The sequence below is a fragment of the Alligator sinensis genome, unplaced genomic scaffold (assembly GCF_000455745.1).
Source record: "Alligator sinensis unplaced genomic scaffold, ASM45574v1 scaffold111_1, whole genome shotgun sequence".
Taxonomy (NCBI): domain Eukaryota; kingdom Metazoa; phylum Chordata; order Crocodylia; family Alligatoridae; genus Alligator; species Alligator sinensis.
The window spans coordinates 3,668,648-3,690,930 of record NW_005841875.1 but is presented as its reverse complement, the minus strand read 5'-3'; the positions used below and the strand labels follow the sequence as shown (position 1 = coordinate 3,690,930).

Sequence of the window (22,283 nt, the reverse complement as noted above, 5' to 3'; positions counted from 1 at the left end):
CCCTGGCAGCCTGCAGAAACAGACTCCCTCCAGGGCTCAAGACCTGGGCTTATATAGGGCCATGGTCCCCTCACACCTCCAGGTCTTGGGATCTCCCAGGCTAAAATAGCTGGCTTTCTGAGCCACTCCCAACTGTGGGTGATAGAAGCCAAATGCCCTGCTTCTCAGTACTACTGTGGTGCAGCTAGCTTTGCAGCCAGCAGACTGCTGTCCTCACTCTTTTCTGCCCTATTGGACTATTGCAGTGCTACTACCTCAGCAATAACCAGCTCTCCAGCCTAGTATACTCAGGCAGCCTGTCCTGCTATGTTTTAGTGAGCAGCCTAGGTCACCTGAACTCTTCTCCCTAATAACAGGGAGTCCCTAACTTCATGTAACAGGGTCACATGATGGAAAAATGTGGGGCCTGACCCCAAGTCCTACTACTCCATGAAGAGAACTATATACAGCAGTGTAAGGTGGGAAGGAGGACAACTGGGGCAGCAGTCTCAGGCACCACTTATGTTAGGAGGTACAAAAGTAGTCACTGCTGCAATCAGCACAGCAACAGCTGGCGCTGCCCTGTGCATGGAATTGCCTTGGCATGCTTATGACTATATCACTCGCAGCTTCTTTTTTAATACAGGTCCTCATAAGAAGAACATATATAAACCTAACATTGTGCTGAGCCATCCTTTCAAGTAGGACTAGAGTTAGGCAAACTGAGCATAGGCATTCCTGGTATACAGGGCATTTCAGCAATAATGATGAGTGGGTGAGTGAGCAAGGGAGCATTACAACAGTCAACTAGATTGCTGTGACTACCCACTATTCCATTCAGCAAACAACACTGGATGGAGAACAGCTGATTACGTCCTTTTTCAGGTATATGATACAGGCCAAGAAGTGCCAAGTCCTAAACATATGGGCCTAAAAAAAATGCCAAGTGCTTATGACAGTGGTGTGGAAGGTACTCTACATTTTCCAATAAATGCTCTGCATCTCCCAGGATCAGGGATTGAATTACACTTTGACTCTTAGGGGAGTCTGCAAAAAAAATTGGCTGGGTTTGGGACTGCACACATGGGTCCCTGCCATTATCACAGGGCTGGGGCCACCAGTGGTGGCAGCCAGAAGGACCCGCTGCCACTTTCACCCTGCTTAGAAAGATGCAAGATGGACCGGCCCCAGGGGGAGGGGTCTCATCTCTTATAGTGGGGGGGCTCAGCTCCCCTGTAATTTAAACCCTGCCCAGGATCACATTTTTGATGCACTGCTCTAAGCATTTGTTATTTAATTAATGGAAAAGCTGTCATTTCACTTACCATTGTATATCAGGCAGTGTAGGTAATGTTTTACCCATGGAAAAAAAAGGGGGGGGGGGGACAGAAAGGCTAACATATCCTGATATGAGACAGCAGGTGCACTAGACAGCAGCAAAAAAGTTTTAATAAGAACACCAGTTAGTAAGTGTGAGCCACATCCTGGTTCCCTTTCCCACATTTTATTCTTTCCCGCTTTTATTCTGCCACCTTCTCTGCTTTCATTTCATTTCTCATCTCAAGTGCTAATGTTATGCATCAGAAGAAGTTTCATTATCACCTCTCAGCTTTAGTGAAATAAATGCAGCTTAGATTTTTCCAGTGCTGGTCTTTGAGTGGGATGGGTTTATGTTACCCTAAAGAATAATTAGCTGCATTCCATTTCTTTACTCTAAACAATAAATGAGCTGCAGCTCCAGATCGTAAAAGCTAAGACCAGCTCATGCTTTCTACAGCCTCCTACTGTGTCATAAAAATGTAGGGTGAACTTTTCCTTTCATGTTTTAATGGCTCTTTAAAACCTGTTCCATGTTTCAATAAATATATACACAGCTATGACACCCTTCCCGTGTGTTCATGCATAACAGTAAACTGCCAAACAGAGTATAATGTCTGGTTTGCCCAGAAGCAAAGCTGACAGGTTGCATATTTCATAAATTGTGGGCTTAGGTGACCCCAGTTCAACCAATATGCTCTAAATTATAGGAGTAAAAATGCTCAGAATGAAAATCCAGAAATTTTCTTCTTTAAAATGATGTGATTGATGCAGAGACATCCTTAATTATTTTGTTCACTGTCTGATAAACAAAGTAATAATGTAGGAGTCAGTGTTGCCAGGTGCTAAACATCTATTACAAGCAGCAGTAGATTTCCACTCCCATTGTCTTTCTGGCAGAAGTCAGGACAGGGTGGCAGCTTAGGGTGCCTATACACATGCCGGGAGGCTACTCCAATGCGCTGTAATTACAGTGCATCAGAACAAGCTTGATTTATTCAAGTGTAGTAATTACTAGGGGTATGCAAAGTGGGCTGTATTTGATTTGGATTCGGCCGGATCCGAATTTGAAGATTCGATGCTGATTTGGAGCATTAGCAATTCAGACACAGATGCAGCTTTAAAAGTTTTTTCTATATACCTCAAGGTATCAGCGTGGCTTGTGAATGCTGTGATGCTGGGGTGGATGGAGCATCCCACAGGAATGTAGGGGGTTTCTAAGTGCTACTGCAAGTTGGGGGGGGAGGGGGGGAGCTCTCCACGTACATGCTGATGGAGGGGCCCTCCACATACTTGGCGGCGCACCAAGAAGTGGACTGAAAGTACTTCCGGTTCACTTCCAGGTCTGCCGGGGAGCACACAGGGCCGCCCCCCATGCACCCCAGCTCAGCAATCAGCCATGGGGGGACTCCAGGTGCCCACTCCAGACCTAGGATACACCAGTTGCCAAGCCAGAGGGGTGCAGGGGGAGCCCTCCCCCCCTGCACGCTCCCCAGTGGACCCAGAAGTGGACTGGAAGTGCTTCTGGTCCACTTCCGGGTCTGTTGCCAAGCGCACTGAGGACCCTCCCCACACTCCTGTGGGACGCTCCATGCACCCCATTATCACAGCATTCATGAGCTGCCCACCACCTAGAGGTATGTAGAAAATAACATTTAAAAAATTTCATAGACATTAAGGCTGGAAGGGACCTCGGAAGATCATTGAGTCCAGCCCCCTGCCCCAGGGAGAGGAAGTCAGCTGGGGTCATAGGATCCCAGCAAGATAGTCATCCAATTTACTCTTGAAGGTGTTCAGTGTAGATGGCAGGCTGTTCCAGACCTTGGGGGTGCGGACAGTAAAGAAATTCTTCCTTATGTCCAGCCTGAATCGGTTTTGCAGTAGTAGTTTGTAATCTTTCAATCTCATCATCCCTTGGGGCGCCCTGGTGAACAAATGTTCCCCCAGATACTGGTGTTCACCCCTGATAAACTTATAGGTGTCCATCAGATCACCCCTGAGCCTGCGCTTTTCCAGGCTAAAGAGCCCCATGGCTCTCAGCCTGTTGTCGTAAGGTTTGTTTTCCTGACCTCTGATCATGCGCGTGGCTCTCCTCTGCACCCTCTCAAGCTTCTCCACATCCTTTTTGAATTGTGAGGCCCAAAACTGGACGCAGTACTCCAGCTGCGGCCTCACCAAGGCCGAGTACAAGGGGAGAATGACATCCTGGGATTTGCTTGAGAAGTATCTGTGGATGCATGCCAGCATTTTGGTCACTTTACTAGCTGCAGCATCGCATTGCAGGCTCATGTTCATCTTGTGGTCAATGATGACCCCCAAGTCATCATTTCCTGGTTTGCTCCCTGCAGGACTGGACCAGTGCACAATATTCCCCCTTGGGAGTGAATCCCATCCTCCATCCTTTGTAGGCCTTTCTTTTTAGCCTCAGGAGGTCTGCTAGATTGCCCAGAGAGCCAGGGGGCTGCTGTGCCCTCTTGCTGCCTTTCCTCCAAGATGGAATACAATTAGCTTGTGCATTGAGGATCGCTCCCTTGAGCTCTTCCTGAACTCCCCTCCCCCTGGGGTCATGGTCCCTTAGGGACTCACTGACAAGCCTCCTGAGCTTGTCAAAGTCGGCTTTCCTGAAGTCAAGGACTTCAGTGTTGCTGACTGACTTGTCAGCTTTATGGCAGATGGTGAAGGTGATCAGCTCATGGTTGCTGTCACCCAGCTTCCCATCGATCACTAGGTCACTGATTAGGTCTTCCCCAGTAGCCAGTACCAAGTCAAGCAGCGCTTTACCTCTCGTTGGCCCGTAGACTTCTTGAGTCAGGTAAAGGTCATTCACGCATGATAGGATGTGCCTGTCTATGTCTTAAAGCTGTGTCTATGTCTGAATCTCCGAATCTTTCCAAATTGATTCAGAGTTTAAAGGGTCCTCTGGTTTGATTCAGATTCAGAGATTCAGCCGCTGAATTGGGCCAAATCTCTGCCAAATTGAATCAGGGACTGAAGCTTTGCACAGCCCTAGTAATTACTGTGCTTCAGCAGAGTCCAGTGTCACGTGTATCAGTGTCCTTGAGCTGAAAAATGGTGGCAGGGGTACTTTAAAGCCCCTCTGCCACCATTTTTCAACTTGGGGATGCTGATACATATGATGCTCTGGGTGCTTTAATTAGTGAGGCTGTTGGAGCTGCTCTGATTAAAGCGCTCCCTCCCCAACCCCCACTTCCAGAGTATGTGTATAAATAACTGGTTCAGAAAGGAATAAGCTTCTGTAGCCTACTTGGTCAGATGCTATCTGCTTGGCATCTGACCAAGTAGGCTGTTGTCTACAAAAGCTTATGCCTTTCTGAATGAGTTAGTCTGGCTGGGTCACCTAAACATGTGCTCTGAGGTGGGAGGGTGGACATTTAAATTTGAGTGGCTCTTGGGAGTGATTTGCAAAGATTATTAGACAGGCTCTTAAATAAAATAAGATAAATCAGATACATCAAGATAGATAAGGATCCCACTCAGAAGTGATTTACGCCCTACGTAAAAGCAAGCTTTATGTAATTCCATAAAGTTGCATAATTCACCTACTCCTATATTGCCAAAGTGGCTATTCCCTTGCATTGAGGTTGTAAAAGCACAACAAATAAAAGGTGGTTGCATCTCAAACCACCTTTTCTCACTTATTTAATCAATAGCACAGTTTTCTCATCACTGTTTCACTTATCATATCTGAAATCTGGCACTGTATACAAGATTACTCTACCTTTTGTTAAATGCCACTACACAGCAGGGCACTTTCGGATTTCTTATTGATGAATAGTACAGCACCACATCACTATCTGGCTTTACTGAAAAGAGGATTTTACTGTTAACTTGAATAGTTTAACTTGTGCAGTTGTCTATGTACATAACTTTCTGTGGGTGGGGGTGGGAAAGAGAGAGAGAAAGGACTATCAGTCTGTAAAGTATATCAAATATTTGCTTCATTAACAGTTGTTGTTCTGTTAGATGTGGGGTGTTTTACTTGGAGCCTTCATTAGCTGGTTTTCCACTGCAATTTCATGCAATCGCTCTCATATCCACTGAGACAGGAGGCAGCCTATACAGTATCTGATGAAGTCCTTTGATTCCACTCTCCTTTGTACCTCTATGGTTGCCATTATGGGCTATAATGTTCCCAGACAAAGGTTTCAGTGGCGGTAATGTGCATTAGACTCTAATCAGAGGCTTTTATGAATCATCTTTGTTATTCCAATTTGCATATCCTGTTGTTCTCTGTGGGAACTTCATCTGTGTTGTTTCTTTTGATTTTCTTCTTAAGGTTCATATTTTCTATTCTGTTTTGCTTTGTTAACTGCTTTTAAGTTTCGTTATAAGAGGCTTCATTCCTACTCCAGTTAAGTAGTATCGTGCTACGCAACCTGGCTCATTGATTTCAGGGGAAACTAATTATGTAGTAAGATACTGCTTGACATGACTAGGAGTGGCAGAATAGGGACCTGAGTACATACTAGAAGCCAAGATGCTGTTTTGTTTAGAAGGAAAAAGAAAGAGTGCTAGTGAAGAAAAGTATTTGAGTCTGCACTTTTTGCTGCAATGGAGACAAGTTACTGCTTTTTTGAACTGATAAGATGATGTGCACTTTTGTTTTAGTCAAAGTGTTTCAAAAACCAAGGAATGTGTTTGAATTTGTGTTAAATAAGAAAGTTAATTTACAAAGTGTGCAAACCCTTAGAAAAACATTATCTATTCTGTTCCCTCTCTCGTTTTTCCATAGTTAATTAAAAAAGGATACAAAGCCACAAATTACATGAAAACAATTACAAGTAAATAGAGAGAAGAAAGAAAGTTAACATTTATTTGTAATAACAAGCTTAGCATACCAATATATCCTTCCTCCTAATGGTGGTGTTACATGGTAAGAGAAAGGAGATATAATCTGAACCCATGGGAAGAAGAGGGAGAAAGTGCTTCTTTGCTTTCTGTACTGAGGAAAGAAACATTTCTTCTCACGTGTGGTGAAATCCTGAGTCCAAAGTCAATATGAGATTTCATTCACAGCATTCAAGGTAAGTTCTTTTCTTAGAGAAGAGAAAAAGCCAGCTAACAACTCCTCCAAAAGGTCTAGTAAACCCTAGAAGCATACAACCAAAGTGGTGGCAATGCACCTGCAACCAAAGAGCTGCGCCCTCCGAGGAAATCAGTGGAGTAGCACCAACTAAGGAATAAAAATCTGGTCTAAGAAGTCAGTCCCTACTCGAGTCTACTCAACTGCTCACTCACTTGCCAAGCCTTGCTGTTAAAGAAGAGTAAAGAAGGGAGGCTGCCCCACAGAGCTGGTGAGTCTATGGGGCTTTTCTTCCTCCCTTTTCTGCTTAGTGCCCATTTTCTTGGGCCCTGTCATTCTCAAGGACTAAATGTGTGACCTACTTCTGCCCCTACAGTCATGCCCATACTTTGCAGATGATATCAGTGAACACTTCAATGGGACAGCTTGCCCTCAATGCAATATTTGCCCCACTCAGGCCTCCAATCCTTTGTTGGAGGCTTTGACCTTACTGGCTTTGGCTCCCTTTTCTCTGGATGGGCTTCCCTTTAGCCTTAGTCCACTGTTCTGGGTCTTGGGTGCCAGGTCCTGTTGTGTCCTTCTTGGGTTTTGACCTTAGCTTTTCTGGCCTCAAGTCACCTCTATCACCTTTGCTGTATCTTGCACCCAGCCTTGGCAGGGCTCAAAACACCCATGTGCCCCTTGGCCAACCCTGTGGCTTGTGCTCCTACCCCTGGAAGGGCTCATTAGCTTGCCTCTCAGGCACCCCGGTTGTCTCCGCTTCACCCCTTATAGCCATACCTGGTCTGCCGGTTTAACTAGAACAAAACCAAACCAAACCAAAAGACAAGTATCTGCTTAAAACAAAACGTTCCTTCCCTTTCTTGGGGTAAAGCAACACTTGGCCAGTCCTCTTACCGCCAGGCCCTCACCTCTCTGTCTCAAGGCAATCCATGCCAGTCAGGGTCCCTCAGGCAGCTCGTCCCCTCCTGGGAGCTCTGTTCCCCGTGGTGCACCAGCCCATCCACTCTCCCTCTCTTGCTCACAGTGTAGGGTTTTTACGTGCCTGGGAGCATAGTTCCTTCTAATCAGGTGAGACTTTAGCTCCAGAACAACTGTGTGTCTTTAGTCCTACTGAGCAATTTGCCCTGCTTCCCAGCTGCAGCATGGTTTTGCTGTCCACAGCCCCCAGCTTACGCCTGCCGGTGTGTCTGCCCTATTGCTCTCATCCACTGGTGTACAGATCACCTCTTTCCTGAGGTCTGCTCACCTCCATTGCCAGGCTAGTCTCCCGTCTTCCCATATCTACTAACAGAAAACTTTGGTTTCTTGTTACAGGTAGCTTCAAGCATGTGCCCTGAAAAGCTAGAGAAAATTGATCAGTCTCGAAAAGACCGGTGAATAAAGGTCTCTGTCTGAAGTACCACATGGGAAGGGCAGTAGAGTAGTAGTGATTTGGCCTTGTTGATATTACGAGGGAAGAGAAAAGAGGGAATCGGTAATACGCTGTACAACAGAGGATGCATTCAGCATATTAAGAACTTTACCCGCTCTATTGAAAGCAAATATGTTAAACCAGTTTTACTATCCTAAAAATGTAAAGTGACTATTATTTATAGAAGTTATGTAGTTTTGCAAGCCTAGAAATCCCTTATTCAGACATACTGAGGTTGAAAAGATCATTATTAAGAAATCAGTCCTGTACTTTGGAGACCTCAGCCTCTTTTCAAATGGGATTAACTATATACATGCCACCAGTTCTAAATCCTTTATAGCACCATGGAGGCATTTGGACTAATAATACAGCAAATTTAAAATGGCAAATACTAATTTTCAACTGGAAAATTTACCATTGATTCACAGTCAATGCATTTTCCAGCTTCAAAGATAAACAGTATTACAAAGAATAGATTTCCTTGATGTTTGCAACCAGAGAGACAGACATAGTACATCAGTACTGAAATCACTAATTGAAGGTAATGGGTGAGGGGAGCAGTCACTAAGTTAATCAAATAAACCTTTTAGGAATATGTCCTAAAATAGCTTTTTCAGAACAAACTACTGCTCAGAGCACAAAGCATAGAAGGTGACAAAATACAGTTGTAAAAAACAACACTGGAGGCTGAATATGTATTTTATACAAGGTCAATGAAATGTGTGTGCTTTGTTAGTTGCCTGCATGTACTTTTAAATATGTTTTGTAATTCATTTGTATTCAAGCACTGTAAAATTTCTGTCAACAGACAGAGATAATCTGGGGCTTTCCAAAATTAAAGCAAAATCTTAATGGAGATGGAGAAGAGAGCGATACCTGAAGTTGCAGATGGAAAATAAACCTATTAGCCCAGGCATTCTATAACCTTATCAATAAAAGAATTTGTGGTAAAAAAGAATATTTCTTTTTCTTTTTTAGTCCTGTCATATTTTAACCGTGAAACTGCTGTATGTTGTACGATTGATTAAATATATTTTTCCAAAGCACAGATGAATATTTATGTAAGGACAACGACATTTCCTTGACAATGACAAAGACATTTCCTTTTCACTCTTCAAGCGTCTCAGGGTAAGGGGAACAATAATGAAAATAATGATACGCAGAGAAAGTATTATCACCCTTTTGAACAGCAGTGAAAAAACAGCCGTGTCTATGGTATAATGAAGAATCATAGCAAAGTAAGGCTGGAAGGGATCTCAAAAGGCAATATCTAGTCCAGCCCTTTGTTCAAGGCAGAATCATCCATGGCCATGCCACTCCAGACACCTGTTTGGTTAGCCTATGCTTATACACTTCTAAAGGTGACTAGACAGATTTCCATTCCTATTTTGCACAAAACTTTGATACTAGATTCACAAACGGGAAAAAAAGTATCCAAAGGCACAAAATGGTCTCATATGAAAATGGAAATAACTGCCAGGTCTTTGCCTCAAAATAAATGCATCTTCCTGCATGACACTTTTATAATTTTCCATGTATGGGATCAACTTACTGGGGAGGGGGCATCCTTAATTCAAAGTCATCTTGGATTTGGGTAAATAGGGCATTTCACTTTTGTGGGTGGGTGGGTGGGCGGGAGCAAGATTGGAATATGAATATTAGAGTTTCCTCACGTTCCTGTGAGGTTCCAATTTTCTAGTTACACATTGCCAGGGCAAGTACAATTAGAGTTCTGCTTAGACTGGACTTAATCAAAATAGGAATAAGGAAATTATCAAAGGAACAGTGCTTTTATGATGGAAAGTTCAAGATTGTGGTCAGTTCCTTGCACTGAATCTATGCAGCAGTACAAATGAAAGCTGACTGTAAATCCCAGCAAGAAAAACAGAACTTTTTTTTATAAAACATAATACACCATGAGAAAGGAGGTATGTCATAATCTGACAAAAGTGAAAGCAAAGAATGAAGCAGAGGAAGTCAATGCAGCTACTCATTCTGTAATGCAAGTTTGATGGACAGGAGAACATTTTAAGAGTGCTGACCCAGCAGAAAGGTAGAAAGAAACATAGCCCCCAAACCTGAAAGAGCAATAGGATAGCTCTAAATGGAAAAGAAATCTTCTAATGTATGTACATTGACAGGAAAGTAAATTATTCCTAAATTTCCGAGAAAGGCATGAGATGGGAGAGGAAAATTGGAGTGAACAATGTGTAGTGTATGCACTGCTTTTAGTAGCTAAAATGGTGAGAGAAAAATGAATGAAGAGACTAGTTGGCAATAAAAAGAAGGAAGGAAAGAAAAGTGAATGGAAGCGGAAATAAAGGAACTGTTACTAAGGGAAAACACAGTTAGGACAGCAAATCATCGTGCTGGGACACCAAATAGAAATATGTACAGAGCAGATGTGAACTTGAAATAAGGGGATGGCTGTCAAATACTGGGGGGGAGGGGGGTCTTTATTTTTCTTAGAAAACAAATTCATTTCATTTTTATACATTCTGTTGCCCCGCTACAGTCACTAAACACTAAAGTTACCGAAAATCTCATAGCACATTATGTGAAAAGGACGGTCACATTGTAGAGAAGTCTTGACTAAGATATTTTCCCCTGATAGCCTAAAAACTACAAACTCCAGCATCATACAGAATGAAGATACATGGAGGCAGTTCATTTATAGATCGGGCTTTTTCAGCTGCAACAATTGCATGTGTATCAATTAGAAGTGGTAACACTTCTGCTGATACCCGAAGATAAGAGACTTCCGTTGATAAATTCTGACTTCCCTCTGTCTCTAAAGTCTTGAGGAATGTTTGCAATTCACTCATTGCTTGTTCTGAAAATTGGGAGGGGGAATTATGTTTGTGCAGCTACTGCAGTCTCCTCCCATTACTGAAACAGCATGACGTAGTCACACTGCCCTTCTGGAGATCAGAAAAGTAAATGGTCAACCATGTTTTAGTTTCAGGAGAGGGCTTGTGAGGAGTCAACTTCCTATTGATGAGCGGTATCACCTCTATGTCCAGTTCTCCCCAACAGCCTGTATTTAGCTTCCACTTTATTCTGTCAGTAGCTCCCTGATTCTCAGACCTTAAAGCATTGTAGGATCTCGTGTACTTGTCTGTCCAGCTTGGAAATGTAATGTATTCTGAACATTTTTACTAATACAAATTAGCAACTGTTCATACTTTTCACTTCTTGAATAGTGAGCTGCCATCTAGTGAGATCTCATTTACATAATTTGAATAATGCTGCTGACTAATTATCAGTAAATGTAAAAAACAAAAAAAATGGGACTGAAGAGATAGGGTAGAAGTGTAGCAAGAGACAACGAAGAAAATGAGAGATACCATTATGGATATTAACCTATATTCAAAGGATTTCCTGCCTAATCCCCGAATGCCTAACCTCCAAAAACAGCCTTACACTGACCCTGCCACCATCTATTCCCTGCAAAGAAGAGTGCCATTCTTTTGATATGAAGAGCTTCCGACTTTGTGCCCCTCCTCCAAAAAAATGAGAATGCTCTACTACAAAATGTTTTTATGATTTACTTATTACTACCCTCAGAGTCAAAATCCAACCATTCTGAAAATTTGAAACAGGTCAGACTTCAGCCAGTGAATAACACAAACCAAGTGAGGGCTGCATAGGTTGTTACATCCCACAACTTGGATGGAGGAGTTAGCTTAGGACTTTAAAAATCTATTGTCCAGATTCTTTCCTATGCCTCGCTCAGCATCCTCAATATAGCACTGTCTAGTAGAGAAGCATTTTAGAGCACTTTACAGGTGAAGAACTAAAACAAATTAAAACCAAGCAAACAGACTAGCTAGATTTGCTATTACTTATTAAGTATAGACCTTGCTCAGACGCTGAAATGGAATCAAAATATTTTATCTGTAGTTGCGTGTAAAGGGTATCAAGTTTGTCACTCAGATAATTGGATAAATTGGCAGAACATAAGGATTCAATCTGTAGTGTTAGTCAGATGCAGCTACCTGGGCACTTTAATCTTAATTGAAGACACCAACAGGGAAAAACCACCTTGAAGAACCCTTCTCATCAACTTAATCTTGCTCAAATAATTAAACTATCTACTTATGCTGATTATAGAAAACAAATAGAGAGCACATGCCTACTGACTGAGATAAACACGGCGCTCGGTTCTCACACACAACATTTTGTACTGTCAGGCTTTCTTCTTCAATCCCTGAGACACAAACATGCAAATTGCTGGGGTTTATGTCAGTATATAAGTTTATCAGCATAATAACTTATTGTTAATAGTATCTTGAGGCAGCAACTGAAACCTCATCTCCACCAGATGAATGCTAGAGTAAACTTACTAGTCAGACTCCATGACAATCCTATGCTGCCAGTTAACTGGGACTTACTCCACCCACCACAAGCTCAGCTCCCCTCAAGACATCCAGTACAGTCCATCCTTTCGACTTTCCTTATTTACTCAATGGCATGAAAAAAGGTCAGCACAAGCACCAATCAATCACCCCATCATCTCTGACCCTACAGTAAGTCAACCAAGATTTAATTGGCCACGCCATTATTGGGCACTTCTCAACCATTTTTGAACTGGACATGGTCACTGTGCCTTCAGCCTATACCAATGGGGCCTCTGCAATGACAACAAATGCCGTTGTGGACATGTTCAAACTGTGTCCCATACTGTTGACTCATGTCTATCTACTACGCTACCTGGTGGCCTTCAAGCTCTTGACACTGGTGATGACATGTCTGAAATGTCTTAAAATGGCTGAAACAATATGCCGAAACCACATACCCCAAATAAAATATCAAACGGCAACTATAAACATAGCCCCATTGCCAAAAGTTTAAGGGCTTCCTTAAACTGGAATGTTAAACTACTCCTTTCTTACATACTTTCATGGTTTGTTCAGAAAATTATCCAAGCATGACATTGTATCATTAGGTATAATATAGGCATTGCAAGGGCCCTGATTGCTGAAATGAGAACTCATTTTCTTTTACAGTATATGAGCTAAAGAATGAATAAAATATTGGTCCTCAGATATAATTTTGAAGAGGAAACTCCATACGCAAAAATGGAAAGAAAATAATTCTGACCAGCTTCCAGGGAAGGGGGAGAAATATAAAATTAATCTTCAGAGGTGCTGAGAACCTGTAGCACCATTGATTTCAATGGGATTTGTGGGTTTGTAGCATTTCTTTAAAAAAAATAGTTATTAACTCACTTATTGGGCCTTTTCTTTCACTAGCTCTTTTTAGGAAAAAGTGAAGAGGTGCTTTGATACTCACTTTGGATGTCCAAGCATCTTTCATCCTATAACAATGACTCGTTATGTGGCAAGTAGTGCTTGGGGCACAAATATTCAATTCAAGGATTGGGTATGTCACTTGTTAATTATTTGGAGACCCACCAAAGATATTATTGAAGGGGAAAAAAAGCCAGAGATCAAGGTGTTCTAGAAGTATATTTAAAAGAATAAAGATTTGCATAAATTCCAGTGATGCATATCCTCTAAAGTGCCCTTTGGTCCCGTTTGATGCTCAGCATTCTTTTTCTGACTTCCAATGCTTTTTAAGACAAGCTGTATTGATTCTGGGTCTAATGTAATTACTATAGATCACTTGAAAAATCTGAATGGCAGTCATTTCTCCTTCATTAAAATGAGGAAGGATGGTCCAATGATTAGGCCACTAGTCTGGGACTCCTGACACCTCACTTATATCCCTGGATCAGCCACAGACTTCCCATGAGACACTGAAAATCAGAGGCCCATGATTGTAAAGGTACTGAGGTGTCACTCTGCTCAGTATTGTGATGGGACATTAAGTTGCATCTAAAGCCAGTTACCTAAGTCATGTCTGAAAGTGGGATTTAGGCTACCAAAGTTTCTTAAGCATTGCTGAGCTAAGCAAATCTTTACAAACCTGGGCCTCAGTGTCTCCATGTCTTTGTTCTTCCATAAAATTGTATTAAACAACACTTCACAGACATATAGTTGAAGAAGATGCACATTAAATTCTGTGTAGTACTCAGATATATGGTACTGGATAGTATTTATATACCGGGGGAAGACAGATTTCTGTTATTAGATTCAATATTGTTTAGATAGCCTGTTCCAATGATTACATCCGTTTACACACACATGTATTGTAATGGATTGTGTAATGCACTGTGCTGTAGATGTGCGACAGCAGAAGAGCAGCCCTGCTAACTGAATGTGAATTTCCAAACTGTGCTAACTGCATGTCTCTACAACTCCCAGAGACCCTCCTGGGACATTCCCAGGGGAAGCAGGAGCAGAATGTGAGAAGCAGCAGCACAGCACAGATGCAGTGGCAGAGGGAAAATACATGGCTGAAGACTTGGGAGTGAGAGAGCCAGGACTGTCGAACTGTAGTGGCAGGACACAGACACGTGGATAGCAGTTGAGCGCTTGGAGGAGTAGAGGCTGGTTTGGGACACCTCTGGAGGTGTGGGAGGGTATAAGGGTCTTTGAGTCTCTGCACCTTGTTACTAGTGTGCATTATTAGTTACCTGTTGTTCAATTAATATACCAGTGTTACTGGTTGTTATCTGTTGTTCAGCTTCTAAGTGTATGTATGGGTAACCCTTGCCATTCATGGGGGATACATTCTCATATCCCCCGTGAATAGTGAGATCCATGAATAAGGCACGGCGTTCATGAACGCAGTTTGCATTCATGAACTCAGTGCCCCCGACGGCTAGTGGGGGTGGGCACGGCTGCTCTGGCAGTGGCGGAAGCCCGGCAGCAGCAGTGGGAGCCTGGTGATGGCAAGCACGTATTTAAGAAATGGGTTCAGCATTCGCGAATATTTGAAACCACGAACGCCAAGCCCACGAATAATGAGGGGTTCCTGTACTTAAATGTTAATATTTATCTATTTGTATTTGTTTATTTCTGTTGGCTTGTGGCCCTAATCCTCAGCATTTTAGTACAAAATCTGGAACCTTCCTTTTGGCTTCCCATGCTAATTTCTAGGGTTGTGGGATTTATTACAATACTATTAATAACAGGTATGAGATTGTGAAGTATGGTTCTGCACACATTCAAAGAGCTCTGCATTCCTCCATTTGGTCACATAACTATCATTGGAAACATATGGAACATTCTGCTTTCTTCAGGTCCATGGATCTACCTTTGATAACTCATTTTCAGCTTTCCTTTCTACTCAGCACTGCATGCCCTTACAACATGTCAAAGTACATGGGGAAATTGTGATCATTCCTGTATGCTGCATTGTATCACATAGATTCTGCTAGTGCAACCTAACTTGCCAAGTAACATTAACTGGAAAAAAAATGTTATAAAAGTCATAGACTCAGCTCTCTTCCCTCCATGGCCCCTTGATAAAAATGGAAAGGGATTCAGAAAGAACTGTCCGCAGATAACAATAAAATAATTCTTTAATCCTTAAAATCTGCCTTAATAGCCATTATTATATCTTAAATGTGGTGGTACTTAAAGACTTATCAAGGCTTCATGCCTCACTATGTGAAGTGGTACACAAATATAGAGTAAAAGAAGGTCCCTGTCTCAGAGATTTTAAATCTAAAGCTTTGATTCTGCAATTGAATCTGCACAGAGAATTCCCAGCGCAAAGTCTCATTTACTTCAGTGGGGCTTTATTTGGAGCCTGTTCAGCAATGTAGATATAATTAAAGGATTGGAACCTAATGTATTAAATAGAAATGCCCACAGTGGTCAGCTATGCTTATACAAGTTATGAGTTATTATGGAGCAGCTAAATCTTCAGTGGGTGCAACAACATGTGAAATTAAGGTGAAGCAATACATTCCAGATCTCTTTGAGCTAAAGTAAACTGCTCTTGGGTGCAGTATCTACACGTGCTCCCAGAACAGCAACAATTTGAGCTGGGACAGAGCACAGCCAGGCTGGCATGTGGCATAGAGTGTCAGCCTTGGGCTCCAGATGGCAGCAGCAGGCAATGGAGGGGCTGGCTGGGGCATGAGGGTGCTGAGCTATGTTGCTCAGTGGTAGACAGGAGTCTAACCCTCACCTGGTCACCATCTGCATGTGCATTGCAGTGCAGCAAATGACCCCACCGGAATTTACGCATGCCTAAAATTAATGTGCCTTAGCCTAAGGTGCATTAAGCCAATTTAGGGGTGTGTCTACATGTGCATGCCTTAAGGCATCTTAATGCAGCTCACTGGGTGAACACCTTTGTAGCCTGCCCTGGTCAGCGCCCTGGACAGCCACCTGAAGTCCTCGGCAGCCTAGTTGGGTGGTGCAGCCCAGCACCAGCAGAGGGGATGGGAGTCTTCAGTCCCCCCAGATGCAATTGGCCTGGACCCAGGTCTAACCCCACTCTGTCTTCCCAGCATGAGAGCCGGCTGGAGTCAAGCCTGCAGGGCCCTGTACTGCTGCTCGCATAGGCGACTGGTAGGGGGACCATGGTGGGGGCGGCACATGCCCCACCTGACAGGCCCATCCTTGCTTCTGATGTCACTGGTGGATCTGCAGGTGCTCTCCAGCTCCATCCCCACTGCTGATGCCGATGCTGATGCCAGCTTCTGTGGGTGCCCCCCTCCCCGCCCCCCGGCTCAGGAGGCACCAGTTGCCCATGGCTGTCAGGCACCACTAAGATCAAGAAGCAGCAAGTGCTGTTCTCCAAGGTGCAGACAGTGGAGCTGGAGCAGTGGTTCCAGCAGCAGCACTACCTGTTGGTGCGCTGACTGACTTGGGACTCAGTCAGCAGAGGGGCAGGAGGCACGAGGGCTCCTGTCAGAGCACAAGGGAAGACCCTCCCTGTGACGCTCTGCTTTTGCTACTGGCTCCCCCATGCCTCTCCCTTGAGTCAGGTTTGCTGGCCTGGCAATGCAGCCCAGCAGGGGCAGGATGCCTTGCTGCCTACCCGGGATTCAGGCACCCTTAAAAGCCAACACTGGGACTCCAACCCGGGACAACAGGCATGCTGGCACTGCATCTTCCCCCACCTCCTGGCATGGCTTTCCTTGCTCCATCCATCTATGTCCTGGGCAAGCACCTAGCCTCCCTGCCAAGAACTGCTCATGGGAGAGGCTGCGTGAGCTCCTGAGGGAGTTGGACACAATGTTGGAAGCATACAGGCTCTCTCCTTGGCCTGCCTGATCTACAGCCAAGCCCCCACCTGCATTGTGCCACCTGCCCTGGATGAACTGTGCAGAGCCCCCAGGAGTTCATGCCACCTCTCCCACAGGCAGTGTCTGGCAAGGAGGCTGGGCACTTGCCTGGGATGGAGATGGGTGGAGGAGAGAAAGCTGTTCCAGGCACTGGGAACAGACGTAGTCCCAGCCCACCAGCTGTCCTGAGCAGGAGCCCCAGTGTGGGCTTCTAAGGCCACCTGAATCCTGGGCAGGCAGCAAGATGTCCCACCCTTGCAGGGCTGCATTGCCCAACCAGCAAACCTGCCCCAGGGGAAGAGCACAGGGTAGCCACTAGCAAAGGGCCTACCCATGTTGTGCTGCCCCTTTCCCCTGCAGAGAGTCATGGGGGGGGCCTCTCCCTTGTGATGTCACAGAAGCCCTTGTGCCTCATGCCCCTCTGTTGACTTAGTCCCAAGTCGGTTGGCACACTGACAGGTACCGCTGCTGCTAGAACTGCTGCTCCAGCTCCAGCATATTTGTGTGGTAGACCTACTGAAATCAGTCTGAATAAACATTCGCCAGCCTCAATCAGGTCTTAATAATGACATTAATACAGAATCTGTACAAGTTGTGCATAGGTGATGCAAACTTGTTGGCAGGTGCTAGAACTCTATTGTAATCTGGAAGTTGTTATAGAACTCAGTAACAATTATAACACCTTAATATAATAGACCATTTGAAAGACATTTACAATAATAATCCGGCAGACACCGTTTCTTCACAGCAATTATCTAGAGGTAGGGTCGCTGATCTCTCTCAATTAACAGGATAAGAAGCAGTTTCTAAAAATTTCAATGATATCTAAAGGAAAGCCAAATGAATCTGGCTGAATATAAAAGAAAAGAACAGCATTTTTCAGGAGTTCTCTTCTGCATGCATGAGTTACTCAACAACAAAAATAAAAATAAAAAACCTTAAAAGGAGTCTCTGGTAGGAGTAAACTCCCATGCAGAGCTTCATTTGTGTTAACTGCAATTGCTGACACCAATGATAATAGAATCCAGACTTCAATTGTTTGAACAGATTGTTCTCCAAGACCTGAATTTGTGGCCATAATTTTCTATAGCAGATACATATTTTTTTCAGCCATGCAAATGATCAATATAAAGCTATATTATATTGTCTGGTGACCCCTGCCATTGTCAAAATAGATGGCATTTTGGAATTTTGGTTTGTGAATTGTAACTTTTGGGCCACTCTTTCTGAGAGAGCATTTTACACCATGGAGGACTTATTCTTAGGGTATGTTTTACTTTTACTGGGTAAAAAATGTATGAGTTGAACTGACCTGCTAATTATTCCTCTCATCATGAACGTCTCTGCCACATCAATATCAACATGTTATTTCTCATAAAGGGTCAATGTGTGTTCTGTTCACTACCTGAGCTACACTGCTTACAGAAAACCACATAACTTAGATTGATTCTGCCTCGGGCTTTTTGGATGCCTGTACCTAGCCAAAGTATAATCCATTGTCAAACCTCAAGAGAATATTCCTGCCACGTGCAAGCAATATATAAAGTCTTCCCATTTGTTTGTAGGAGAAAATGGCTACTTTCTGGTTTTTTTCCATGACACACTTTATATAATACACTATTCCATTTTTATGCATTTGTCTAGTTCAAAGCTTTGCAAAACAAATTACACAGTAAAATATTATCGCACTAGAAACTAAAGTATGTAAAACATTACTACAATAGGTACACTATATGTAATCTTGTTATTTGCCATTTCCTACTTTGATTACATTTTGGGTATGTATTCATGGGTTAAACCACTGCATAAAGTGCTGTGCTACAGTCCCCAGAGTTTTGGAATAAATCATCCTTTAAAAATGTATCTTGTCGAAAATGTAGCAGAGTTATTTATTAGGGCTGTGAGAAATTTCACCGGGTGTCTCATTTTGACACTGTTTTGACTAATTTCAAGCTTGAAACAGCGAAATCGAAATGATATGAAAGGGTTCAAAACAGCCTCAAAACAAAACGAGGGCAGTTGAAATGTTTCAAAAGTTTTGAAAAGTTTCGAAGCTGTGCTTGCTTGCAGCTAAAGAGAAACTAAGGAGAGGGAGAGGGAAGAGGGGGGAAGGACTGCTCTCATATTGACTGTGTGGCCTGCCAGTGAGTGTGCTCCTTCCCTGAGGTCCCTTCCAATCCCAGTGATCTGGGGGAGGGATGGAAAAACAGCTGCGCCTTAACACATACATCACAAGTTTTGCTTGTCAGCAGCTTGAGGTGCAGTTTCCCAGAAACCCCTGCACCTATCTCCTTAAAACTTGGCAAGCCTTGTGGCCTCAGAAGGGGCTACCACCCTTCAAGTTTCAACTGAATCAGGCAAGAAATGACAAAGTTATAGGCAGTTTCATGCTTCCCCATTATAGCCTATGGGCAAAATGTCGAAACAATGAAACAGTTTTGATGAAACAAAACAGAACTCGAAACAAAACACTGTCCTGTTGAAACGGCGAAACAGAAGTTGAAATGAAATATTGCTGTTTCACACAGCCCTATTATTTATCAGGTTAAGATAAGATGGATAATGGACAAAACATAGGTATTTTTAAAATTATGTCCTACCTTTGAAGAAACAGTCCTTGCTGTGGATAATGTAGATTTTCTTTTTTTGCAAGCATGAGGCTCGATGGATTTCACAGTGATTTTCATAAAATTTGCCATCAGATCCACATACTGGCATGTAACTAGGTTTGCAATCTTCTAAGCATCTACATTGCGGCTGATCAGTCTCCTTGTTAACCACGCACTTACTTCCCCGACCACAGAATTTCTTTTCACATGATGCATGTAGGCCATCTTGTCCATAGAGCACTAGAAAAGGAAAAAAATAAATATTAACTACATTTTGTTGAGCAGGATTTAATTATTCTTTTGTTTCAGCACATCTATTCTGAATTTATAGCATAGGAGGATTCCAACTACATATGGTCATCTTGTGGACAGTACTGTACTCTGATATGGGGACTGTCTTCAGGAGATATACGCACAGTTCTCCAGGCCTGATTTGGCAAAGATTTTAAATTTGTGGTGTTTTAGATAGCAGTAGATGTAGGAATTTCGTTTAATGACAAACATGTGACAAAGCAAGCTAGTTGAGGAAAAGTTTTGGCCGGACATAAGGAAAAACTTTGTTTCCATATGGGTAACTAGAATCTGGAACACACTTCCAGCAGAGGTGGTGCAATCACCATCCCTGCCAGTCTTTAAAAGGAGGCTGGACAAATACCTTATTGAGCTTATTTGATCCCAATTACCTCCTCCCATGGAAGGGGGCTGACTCAATGATCTTACAGATCCCTTCCAGTCCTTCTTTCTATGATTCTATATACTTTAGGTATTTACTGAACCACAGCTGCAGTGACTAAGTTGCTACAGTACATATATTTTGCATTTCTGATACATGACTTTGTTGGGGCTATTTTCTTCCTTTTCCACTTAAAATATTGAAAGGTCAAATGTGTAGTGGCCTGTATAATTAATAACACCCCAGATAGGGGAAGAGCTTTTCCTTGAAATACAGGAAAATTGCCAAGGAATGGCATTCCCTTTTGGCAACTGCAGGAACCATGGTGGCCAACAGCTTCAACTCTAAGTTAGTTGTTTAGGATAGAAACTAGGGAGGGGACAATGTACCACAAGGGCCAAAGTTTCTTTTTGTGTAGGTTATGACAGAAAATATTTTTCTTGAGTGAATGAAGCCAATCAAAGTGCAGATTTGTCCTTGTGACAAATACTGTGGTTAGATTGCACTGCATTATGGGCTCTTTAAGTTGACTGCAATTCATTTAGCACCTCAAAACCTATGGACTATATGCTTAAATAACTTTACTGATTTGGGTTAGTACTTTCCTCCATTGGTGACACTGTAAAATTCACAAAGGTTCTTCCCAGCATAAGTAAGGCCATCTGAATTTGGCCTCAGGTAAATATAATAAAAAGAAACTTTCTTTTCAGGTATTAATAGAACATGATGGACTGAACACTTATTTTATCTATTGTGTGATATTTTTAAAAGGCGTGGGAGGTTAACTGAGATTGCAGTATTGTAGCATTTGAAGATTTTGTATTCATAGGCTTACAACATAACTAATAATATTATGATTTATACGGGACTGGAAAGTTCCAGGTAAGCCACTGTACAAAGAGTAATTACTAGAATTATACTCAATTATGAGAGTTTCCCCAAACTGTGCTGTGTAAATCATAATAAGCTCAACATGGTAAATTAGAAAAGGAAGTTGCTAAAAAACAGAAAGTTAGTAACCAACAATTTACCACAAGCTTGATTTAATATCCCACTACTACATACTAACCCAAAATGCAATACTATCAAATATAGGACCTCTGAATACATTTCAGGTTAAAACATGAATATAAAACACAAAGTTTCATACGTAACAAACTGGAATCTTTTAGGTCCTAGTTAAGTCTTTGTTTTTATTACTGTAAATTCAAAAGCAAAAACTGGATGATTAACTATTTGACTCAATAGCTCTTTAAAATTCCAACCCCGTCAGGCTGAGAAATATTGATTTTTTTTTTCCTGAATCATAATAAACTAGAAGGTCAAAGTGTCTCTGAGCTGCGTGAAAAGTACCATCCCTAAGAGGCATATCTCAATATCTTTCATTCGCTTTACTAATTGTTCAGCATGTTTTGGCAAAATATCCACGGGAATATAACCTCTACATGCAACCTCTACTTGACCTAATTGTCAAGGCCATTTATAATTACGGTATCTGCTGTACATTTATCAGGATAAACATACCAATGTTTGAATGAGGAAACATTATTGAACAACGTTGTTATGAGCATTTCATTGGTTAGTTATTTTACTCAAGTTGACTGGAAAAGTACGTAAGAATTTGCTACTGGAGTTTAAGCTACAGTAGTTGTTTAAAATGAAAGGTTTCAATAAAACACTGAACACAAGAAACTTTTACACCCCGTGCCCCCAAACCAAAATAATCAAAGCAAATATTTTTTGCTGTTTTCCTTCTTAGATCCTAGATCCTGCAGTGATCCTCACCCATCAACCCTCCACGCACACATCCTTATGCCTATGCAGAGTTCTATTGATGTGCCTTTGGAAGGTGAGCACAATTGTTGGTGTAGGCTGCAAATGTAGGGCCATAAACTTCCCCTAGCTGTATGGACACATTGTTTTGTGGGAGATGATCCGGGTAATTTAAGCCTTCTCTTACTCACTAAAATAAAATATCACTCACTAAAAATGCATCAATGAGGCAGGAGTCCTACTAGCCGCCATGCTTTCTGGTAGACATTCTGCAATGTATAGCTAATATACTCAGGACCTGCGTGTTGTTTCTGACTCTACAT

General features: G+C 42.6%; 1 protein-coding gene across 1 annotated transcript in view; it reads right to left on the bottom strand.

Moving 5' to 3' along the window:
- Window positions 1-22,283, bottom strand: part of FSTL4 (follistatin like 4) — a 565,752-nt gene that overhangs the window by 325,021 nt on the left and 218,448 nt on the right. Inside the window, exon 6 of the mRNA XM_014527870.1 lies at window positions 19,506-19,754. Within this exon, the coding sequence (XP_014383356.1) occupies window positions 19,506-19,754 (249 nt within the window). The remainder of the gene's footprint in view (window positions 1-19,505; window positions 19,755-22,283) is intronic.